General features: G+C 57.4%; 1 protein-coding gene across 1 annotated transcript in view; it reads right to left on the bottom strand.

Annotated features, from left to right (window-relative positions):
- SEMA3G (semaphorin 3G) overlaps window positions 1-6,753 on the bottom strand; it is a 9,903-nt gene extending 3,150 nt beyond the window's left edge. The window contains exons 1-14 of the mRNA XM_006917561.2: window positions 6,645-6,753; window positions 4,819-4,979; window positions 4,642-4,704; window positions 4,301-4,420; window positions 3,926-4,016; window positions 3,695-3,811; window positions 3,329-3,474; window positions 3,009-3,123; window positions 2,845-2,914; window positions 2,392-2,536; window positions 1,878-2,109; window positions 1,692-1,783; window positions 964-1,005; window positions 12-240 (exon numbers count right to left, since the gene is read on the bottom strand). Of these exons, the coding sequence (XP_006917623.1) occupies window positions 12-240; window positions 964-1,005; window positions 1,692-1,783; window positions 1,878-2,109; window positions 2,392-2,536; window positions 2,845-2,914; window positions 3,009-3,123; window positions 3,329-3,474; window positions 3,695-3,811; window positions 3,926-4,016; window positions 4,301-4,420; window positions 4,642-4,704; window positions 4,819-4,979; window positions 6,645-6,753 (1,732 nt within the window). The remainder of the gene's footprint in view (window positions 1-11; window positions 241-963; window positions 1,006-1,691; window positions 1,784-1,877; window positions 2,110-2,391; window positions 2,537-2,844; window positions 2,915-3,008; window positions 3,124-3,328; window positions 3,475-3,694; window positions 3,812-3,925; window positions 4,017-4,300; window positions 4,421-4,641; window positions 4,705-4,818; window positions 4,980-6,644) is intronic.
- Window positions 6,754-9,738: the final 2,985 nt, after the last annotated feature.

Genomic DNA, 9,738 nt, shown 5'->3' with positions numbered 1-9,738 from the left:
GCTACACTTACCATGCTGGCTCTGGCCCAGACACTGCAGGGCAGGGTTGCCATGCCGGATGTCCTGCCGACGGAACCGGCGCTTGCTGGTGCCAGGTCGATAGTGGGTACAAGAGGCCCCATCCCAGGCACAGTATGGGTCCCGGGCCAGGCAGCACTCTGCACAGGCACTGCCATAAGTCTCACACTGATGCAGCTTCAGCCGAGCCACACCTAGCCTTGAGCCCACATACAGCATTTGCTGGGGAGGGACACAAGCAGAGTCTGTGGTAAGCCTGAGCTTCTCCAGAAGCAGCTAGGCTCTCAGCCCCTCGGGTTTCCTGAGATTCCTGCCATTTGCCAGCAGTCTTCCAGAACCTCTTGAGGGCATTCATAGAAACAAAATGTTTATCTCCCACACACTACACACCAGATCCTGTGCTAAGACGTGTAGGGGAGGGCGCAGACCTAGGGTCTTTTCTCTAAAGGGCTTCTTTAGGCTCTCTCTGCTGCTGACCTTTGCACTCTGCCCCAATGGCCTTTATCCTGACTTGCTTCTGACCTTAGAGGTGCACTCTAGTTTAAGTATCCCAATACCAAAGTCGGGATTTACCCGAAGATAAATTGGGGCAGAAAAAATTGGGGAGATGGTATTTGCCACTTGCGAAAGGACATAGCAGGCCTCTAAGAAGTGGCTCCTCTGTTTGATTTCAAATCTGGATTTTGTTTCAGGCACTTTTTTTGCCCTCCCTGAGAAACTGGCCTTTGTGGCTCCCCCCTTATCTGAATACAGCCTCACTTACTCAGGGCCTCCCACTGCCCATCGGTTTCATGCATGGGAAGCTCAGCAACCAGCTGGACTCTCAACCCTCTTTGCAGGGCCTAATCAGACAACTGCAGGGGCTCGGCAGACACTGGCAGTCCTTAAGGCTTTGGGCCAGGGGAGGGGAGGACGGAGGAGTAGGGAGGGTACTGCTGCTCTTACCCTTTTGACCGAAATTTCCAACTCAGTGATGGCTGTTGGCACCTGGGGAAGAGGCAGAATCTCAGCAGGGGGTGGGGAGGTGGGGTGGGAGAGCCCTCCACTGCATCCCTGCTGTCAGCCACCTTTAAATCCTGGGTGAGAGCCACCTATCTCCCAGCCTGGGTCAGTGCATGCCCTGAAAATTAAGGCCAGACAGTCTTTCCCAGAGGTCAGGTTACAAGAAAGGTCCCCTGGTCCCTCCAAGCAGAAGGCTTGGCTAAAAGCACAAATCTCCAGCGTCCCCTCCCACATCCCTGTTCCCCAGCAATGAAGCAGCTGTCTCAAATCACCCATTCCGTGTCAGGAGGCATGCAATCCCCCAGACACACCCCCTGCTTGATTCTATAGAGGGGCCAACAGAACCCCTTGGGCATTTAGGGTCTCAGCCACCCCTTCACAGTGACCTGAGCCTGTCAGAGCTTTGTCAAGAGTTGCTCGCCTTGGCCATCTCTCCTTGGGCCCCCCAACTTTCAGCTCACAGACTACATCTCCAGGCCCCTCAGTCATTTAGAAGCATCAGCAAGGCCTCTGCAGCGGACTGTCGTTGCTTTCACCACCCCCCCCCGCCCCCATTGGCTGCAATTTCAGGAAAGACAAGTCCATCTCCATCCTGTGCTTTGCTCCTGCTTCCCAGTAGCCAGGCCTAGACTCAGGGATAGGGGAGCCCTCTCATCAGTCCCCCGGCTCACCTTAAACACCTGGAGCTCCTCCAGAACCACCTCCTCAGGCTCAGCTGAGCCCCCAGACTGGAGGGCCATGACCTTGAGCACTGAACCTGAGTCTGGGGTACGAAGGAAGGGGTCAGTAGGAGAGGAAGAGGCAGCCTAGGCCCCCACACACCTCCCCTGTCTGGCCACCTCATTCAGTCCACTCACCAGTCCCCAGAAAGATGACATCATAGGTCCCGTCCTCTGCCTCCACACGGTCCACTACGATCTGCCGCAGCTGCTGGGCCAGGTGGGTTTTGACAAGGACAGGGCGGCCCCGCCGAGGCCGCACAGGCCGGAACATTAGAGGGTGGGCTCGGGCAAACTGCAGCACCTCATCCGGATAGTCCTTGGTACTGCCGAAGGGTCGCCCAGGCTGCGCAGTCATCTTGCTGGGGCACTGTGGCAGCAGCAAAGGTTGCTCCTTGAGCACACTGGCATCGCACATTCCCCACCCCTGTTTCTATGCTGCACTGCCTGGGCACACTAACCTCGGAGCGACCGCTCTCTTAGAGAAGCACCTTAACATGGTCAGGACTCCGTGCCACGCCTCACCCTGCCCCGCCCCTCTGGAGCCCCAGTTCAGAACTGCTGTGGAGCATTATGCAGACACAATGCTGTCCCAAGGTAGAGCCTCCTGGCATCTTCTCAGCCCTCTTTCCTGGCCTGGCCAGATACTCACCATGCCAGGGCGGGGGAAGGGCACTTTGCCCCCATAAGGCCCCCACTGGTGCTGGGGACCATCTTGGTGAGCAAAAGGCCCCTTGAAGACCTCCCAGATGTCCGCCATGTGATACAAGCAGACTGCAAAGCCCTGGAACACAGCACTGCCGAGGGCAGACAGGGGCAGTCAGGCCAGGGGAGCTGTCATAGGTGGGAAGGGGGCAACGTGGCTCTATGGGCAGGGCAGAGGATGACAGTGCCTATAGTCAGCAGAAACCAAAAAATAAGGACACCCAGGCAAAGATAAAGGAAAGGAGACAGAATATAAAGCCGCAGAGTCACCAAGTTAGGGATAGAGACAGGGCCCCCTGGCAAGGCTGGAATATGAAGGCCGAGGCTCAACAGAGGAGGCCGGGGTACACGGACCAGGCCAGGGGGCGGGGTTTAGTAAGGGGAGACAAATTGTGCCTACCTGACTGTGCTGAAAAGCGCATACACCTCGAGGCTCTTCCCTGCCTTGGTCCACAGCAGGAACACGTCCTCTGGGAGACAGAAGGCCACTGCCTATGTCCCCTGCTCACTGGCTCCGAGCCCTCCCATTCCCGCCCCCAGGCCTGCCCCTGGCCATGCCCTTACCCAGCTGGTCAAAGTGGGTCTCAGCACCACCGGGACCAGGCACTGAGCAGACCAGCCTGGCCTTGAGAAAGGTGCTCCATTTGTTCACCAGCACACGCTGGCCACCAGCGTCATTCTGTGGGGTGGGAGGCCAGAGTCAGCCCTGGGCCCCAGAGGACAGGCCCCTCCTCCTGCTCCTCCATCCTCACCCTTTGTGGGACAGGCATGGACATTGGCTTCACACCCTCACCACATTTTCTCTCCTGCTGAGGGTGGGGACAGGTTGGGGAAGAGGGGATGTGGCAAGGACTTGAAACTCACTGCCCCTTCACAGCTCTCACCACGCAGACACGACCCACACGGCTGACGGTGACATAGCCTGGGCCACCATCTGGTGAGGGGACAGTCTCCGAGAAGAAGAAGTACACCTTGTCATCATTCTGGTCAGAGTTGTCAGCGATCCGGGCAGCCATCACAAACCGGGGGTCTGGGAGGCAGGTGACAAGGTGAAGCTGGTGGAGGAGCCTCACAGGGGAGGACAAGTAGCTGAACCCAACGGGGAGGGGAAGAGGTACAAGGACCCCACCAGAGGCTGGAGTCCCAGGGATTAAAGTGGGGATGGGCTGGCCCTCCAGTCTCTACTCCAGAGTCAGCTCTCCTACCTCCTACCAATGCTAGCCTTGCCCTCAGAAGGCCCCTGGGCTTACCGTGCAGGAGGTTCTGGTCAGAGTCAGAACGCAAGGCTGGCCGAGGACCCCCACTCCGGAAGATGATGGCCTCACGCCCCAGGAAGTCAGCAGTGAGACCCGTGTACAGCTCCCCGCCTGGGATGGGATAAGGACAGAATCAGGGGAGGAGGGCCCAGCTACTATCCTTTCTCAATGACACTGGCAGGCTCCCATCCTTCCTGTGCCTGTCTGTGCCTGGGCATCACCCACCTACGAAGGTGCTGGCGAAGGGACGGCTGGGCTCATGCGGGCATCTTCCCCGCCCACTTTCCACACTGCCAGGCTCCAGGTAGAGCACATGCTGGGGGAGAGGAAGGGAAGGAGGGAGGGAGGGGTGTCACCTGGGGAAGCAGCACCAGCCCCCTCAACCAGGGCAGTGACCATTGCATGCATCTGGGGAGTAGGAGATGGGTATAAGGTGCCTTTGATTCAGGGCCATGCCAATGGGGTCAGCTCCCTGGCACAAAGGTGCCTTTCAGGCCCCTGAAACCTCTGCCTCGATCCAGGCTCCAAGGAGTGCGTTCGGGCAGCCTGGAGGAAATATGGCCTCTTCCCGGTCCCTTGTGGTGCCCGCCCTAGGCTCACCTCCCCACGGCGCCCGACCATGATGAGGGCGCAGACGGGCTGGAAGGCCCCAGTGCCACACGCCAGCAGGTGGGTCCGGTTGTGGGGTTGCAGCACCCGCACAAAGTTGGCGCACTCCATCTAGTGGGGAGAGGGGCAGGGGATGAGGGGCCACCATCTCCTCAGGCCCCAAGGCTCAGCACTGCCTGGCTGACCAGCGCTGGGGTGACATTCTTCATGGACCTTCCAGAGTCCTCAGGATCTGTTTCAAATGCCACCAGCGCAGGCACTGGGGACAGTGGCCACAGGATATCTTGGGGTGTTATTCAGGGTTGGAGACAGTCACTCCAGACAGCACTTACCAAAGGATCTCTTCCTTTTCGAACACACTCCTCCCTTTGTCCTGGCTGCGGTGGCCACAGGACCTGAAACACAGCCTGGCTGACCCCTGACCTCACAGCTTCAGTTTCCCCATCCAGCCTCCCATTTAGCGTTGCCCAGCTCTTAGACAGACCCTATCCCGGGTCATTCCAGCTCACCTCCCGGGGATCCGACCATGCCTGGTCCAGCCGCAGAGAGTAGATGACATCGCGACCCCCCAGGAAGAGGCGATCCCTGTACTCATCCAGGTACATGGCCTGAAGGTCCAGGGAGCCCCGGGGACCCAGAAAAATGGCAGAGCGGTTGGCAGACAGGAGGTCTACAAGGGAGCAAGGGAGGGAGTCAGGGCCTACTGCTCAGACAAGGGGTGAAGGTGGAGGGTCCCAGTTGTGCATTCACCCCCACACACACTCACATCTGAAAAATGTTTCCATACGCAAGGCTGCTGGAGGGCTTCCGGGAAGTGGCTCCTTGAGGTGGGTGGGATGCCCAGCTCAGTCACCTCCTATCCCTTCATTCCTTATCCCTTGATCTTTCATTTAGCATCTCCTTCCCACTGGCCCATCTGCGCTCTATGTAATCCCCACGGAAGATGGACCCACTGGTAGAACTTATGGCAGAAAGCTTCGCAAAGTGCAGGGAGAACCTGGGGGAAGGGTGGGTGAGTCTGAGCAGTGTGCAGGTGGACAAGCAGGGGAGAGCATCCCCAGCAGAGGGTACACCTGGCATAGGCCTGGGTATGGGAGAGGCCGAGTATGGCCAGCTGAGGCTCCAGGCTCTAGCCCAGGGATGTGGTTAAAGATTTTCTTCTCCATAGAACCTGTCCACTCAGGCCCTAAGGATGTCTAGGGATGTTGGTCCTAGAAGTCAAGGATCCTGAAATAGTCCTTGGAGTTGAGCTAAGGAGGTGGAGGTGATGGGTGGGCAAGGGGGCAGGTAGCAAGATGTAGTGGGAAGGGGCATCGGCTACCCTTGGGAAGGCTAAGTATCCTATGCCTGCCCAAGGGGCCATCCTTGGCCCAGTACCCACTCCATCCCCAAATTCACCAACAGCCTCTTCCAGGAAGCCCTCCACGGCTGATAGTACTCTGGAGGGGATTTGCTCTATTTGGGCTTTTTCTTATAGCTTGACTTCTCCGAAAACCACAGCTCCAAGGGCAGAACCATATTCCCTATTCCCCAGACCCCATTTTTAATCTCTCAAAGAGTAGAGCCATGTCTTCCACCTCAGACTCTCCAGAGTAGGCCTGGGTCTCCCCGCCCCCCTCGGACTGGGGTTCCCAGGGAAAGATCATCACCCCTCTGGCTTCCCCTAGAAGAAGAAACTGTGGAGATCCTGCGTCTGTCTCAGGGGCCTTTTCCCATATGCTGTCTCTACAGATTCGGAGGAGGCGTGTGCCATCTATAGCACGACATATCAGGTTAGATCTGCAGAAGAACCTCCTGGGATGGGATGGAGAAAGGAAGAAGAGAGGTTGGCATTGGGAAGTGGGATGCAAGAGGCAGGTGGAGGCAAGGCTGTGGGGACTGGGTGAAGGGCCCCATTGCAGGGCAGGGAGGAGAGAGGCAGGATTCTGCTCCCCTACTGTCTGCTCTGGGCAAGGAGCCTCAGCTGAGGTCCTCCAGACCTGTCCTGTCTGCCCTTTTCCATCTCTCTCCCCAAAGGGACAGCTAAACTCATGTGGGCATCTTCCCCACCCACTTTTCTGAATGTCTCTGTCTCTCCCACCTCTACTCTGACCATGCCTCCCAGGACCTGTCCCTCTCCCCTGCCTCTTCCCCAGTGCCTGCCTCTGGCAGCAGCCAGGAGCACCATCCCAGGGAATGACCACGAAGTCCTTCCCACAGGCTGTGCAGGGAGTGCCTGCATCCTCCAGCTGGCAGAACAGATTGACCCGGGCTGGCTGAGGTCCCACAGCTGGGTGTGCTGCAGGGTTCTACGCTCCCACGGACATGCACACAAACAGGGTGAACCCACCCGTACCTCTGTAGGAGAGCCGCAGGCGGGGCACGCTGGGGCCAGGACTGGGGTTGCCCCTGCTGAGCAGGAGGCCCCCCAGGAGGCAGCAGATGGCCCAGGGCGAGAGGGCCATGGTGGGGGACCAAGGACACCACGCTGCCTGTGAAGCCACCCTCTGGTCGCTGGCCGCTGGTTGCAGTTTGCTCTGTTGCCGCCAGGCCTGCCACTTATAAGGCAGTGGCTCCACCCCGTCCAGGGCCAGGAAGGAGGAGGAGGAGGGAGGGGCAAGAGCCTCCACCATCCACCTGCAGTGGTTCCCTCTACCCTGCCTGGCCCGGTTGACGCCTCTGCGTCATACAAGCCGGTTCCCAGCTGGAATGTGGGTAGTTTACACAGATATGTCCGCAAACCGAAGACCCCAGGCCCTAGCAAAATGTCAAGGGGTGAGATAATCTGGAAGAGAGGTCAGGGGTTAGAGATCAGAAGTTCATGGGCTGGGTGGAGGTCTGGCTAGGCTCTCCTTTGCTCCCTGACCCTTCAATGCCCATGACAGAGACGCCCACAAACTAGAGGTCTCTAATTCCAGGGGGGTCCAACCCCCTGAAGCCTTGGCATGGCTCCCCAACTCTCTGGCAAGGCCCAAGTTACCTGGAGGGAGGGTCATTCCAGTCTCAGATCTTCTATGTTTTGGGCAGAAACAGAGGTTTGCCACACTTTATAGATCTGGGATTGGCAAGAAATGAATATCTGGCCTCTCGGCTCCATCCCAGCTCGCTGGGCAGTGTAGTCTCTGATTACCCTCCCTCTTTCAGCCAGAGGCCCAGGGCCCAGAGTGTCACTCACTGAGTGGTGGCCTCCCAGATGGACCAGCCTGAGCCCTTAGGTGGTGGTCAGGAAACTCGAGGACACCAGAGAGTGAAAGACCTAGCCTAGGCCACAGAGCAGGCTGAGAACAGGTCCCATCAACCCTGCCCCGTCCTGGGATTCTCAGACTCCTGGAGGGTACTTGGATCCCACCTCCCCTCCCTACCTCATCCCTGGAAGAGAAACAGGTCAACCCCTTGAATTAGCATGAGAAAGACCCAGGGAATTTGAACCCTGTCCCCCTGTCCCCACCTCTGCCTGACATATATATGCCTCCTCCCAGCGGGGCCCTAACCTGGGATTGGGCAGAGGGCTACTCAGGAAGGCCAATGACTGGCCTCAGACCGCCTGCTTCTGACTCCACTGGAGAACTTTGGCCAAGGCCTTTCCCTCTCTGGGTCTCCATCTCCTCCTTCCAGGGCCAGGGACAAGCCACCTTGGGTGTAACAGAACTGGTAATCTGTCCCCACCTCTGCCTGACATATATATGCCTCCTCCCAGCGGGGCCCTAACCTGGGATTGGGCAGAGGGCTACTCAGGAAGGCCAATGACTGGCCTCAGACCGCCTGCTTCTGACTCCACTGGAGAACTTTGGCCAAGGCCTTTCCCTCTCTGGGTCTCCATCTCCTCCTTCCAGGGCCAGGGACAAGCCACCTTGGGTGTAACAGGTGATGTAAACTGGTGCTGGTGTGGGAGTGGGGTGGGGGGTGCTTGTACTGGGGCTGCCATGATGGTGATTATATCCTGGTCCCTCAGAGGGGTGGAGCTTCTCTGCCTCTGTCTCCCTGGAGAGAGATTTTGGGCAGTAGCCCAGGCTGAGGGCCAATATCTGCCTGGAGATTGAGCCAGACAACCCTTCAAACAGCATGTGGCCACCAGCTGTGGGCAGCAGACCCAACAACTCTTCAGCCTGGGAGCTCACCCTGGGGGCCTCAGCTCAGCCAGGCCCCCAGCTGAGGCTACAGTAAAACAGCCTGGGGTGGGAGCCTGAACTCTAAGGTTAACTTGTTGTGTGGCCTCAATCAGGTCTTCTCCTTCTCTGAGCCTCAGTTTTCCGGTCTGAGAAGAAGGTAAGGATTTTCTGTAAAGACCCCTTGTTTGCAGACTGCAGATAGAAAATAGACGGAAAGGAGCCTTTGATTTCTCAGATCGATGGGCCCAGCCACGTGCATCTTGTGCCATCTAATGCACAAAGTGGAAACTGCAGGAGGTCCCAAAGTTGCTCGTTGTATCAGGCCCTATGCAGGGCAGCCCGGCCACCCAAGAGAAACCTCAGCCTCTTGGGGCAGCAGGCAATAACCAGGCAACCATATATATGAAGAGACAAGGCCAGTGATTGCTCCTGATGGAGGAGATCAAGGGAAGCTTCATGGAGGAAGCACTATCCAGGCAAAGGATGACACAGCCCAGAAGAAATGGAGGGGACAGAATGCAGCAAAACAGTCAGAACTGGGTGACGTATGTAGAGAAGTGCAATGCTGTGTGCCGGTGGGAGCTTGCGAGCCCTTGGCCATATACATGTATGATGTGTGTGTTCATGTATCAGATGCTACCAGGCAGATATGTAGAGGGTCACAACTCAGCCTCTCCCAGCTAGAATTCTGGGGTGGACGTGCTTAGGAGAAAGGGATGCCCTAATTCCTCCTCCACCAACCTCATTCTGGAATAGGGACATTGGGATGATCCCACAGGGCTCACTCTCTGTGGACCCCTTCTCTAACGCACCAGCCAGCCGCCACCTCCCATGTCCCCTCTTTGAAGTAGCCCAACCATCTTCTTGTTTTATTCACAGAGCTTAACTCTTAGGGTTTCTCTTTTCTCCTTCTCCAATTCCATCAGTATCCCACATGCCTTGGGTGCCCCTGGCCTCTCAGGTTCTTGTCCTCCTCCTCCCCTCACCTCAGCCACCCATCCTCCAAGTCACCATGAGTAAGGATGTGCTCTGCTTACAGGGAAGGGAACATCCCTTCCTCTGGACACACTTCCTGCATTCAGTATCCCCATCGCCACAATTCTTCCCTCATTGCCTTGAGCCCCCTTTCTCTTTGCCCGGCCTGAATTCAGGCCCAGCGCTATAACCAAACCCTTAAAACACTCCCCAGAGGCCTATAGCCACTCACCTTCTGCAGCTCTGCTCTTCGTCTTACATCAACACTTTTCCAGATTCACTGGGTTGTTCCCATCAGCATGCAGGCTTCCCCTCCTCAAATGAGTTTCTACATCTCCCCTCCATTCCAGTCCATTTCTCTGGTCC

Source organism: Pteropus alecto, unplaced genomic scaffold, assembly GCF_000325575.1.
Source record: "Pteropus alecto unplaced genomic scaffold, ASM32557v1 scaffold75, whole genome shotgun sequence".
Classification (NCBI taxonomy): domain Eukaryota; kingdom Metazoa; phylum Chordata; class Mammalia; order Chiroptera; family Pteropodidae; genus Pteropus; species Pteropus alecto.
The sequence above is the reverse complement of the archived record's forward strand: the minus strand, read 5'-3'. Positions and strand labels throughout refer to the sequence as shown.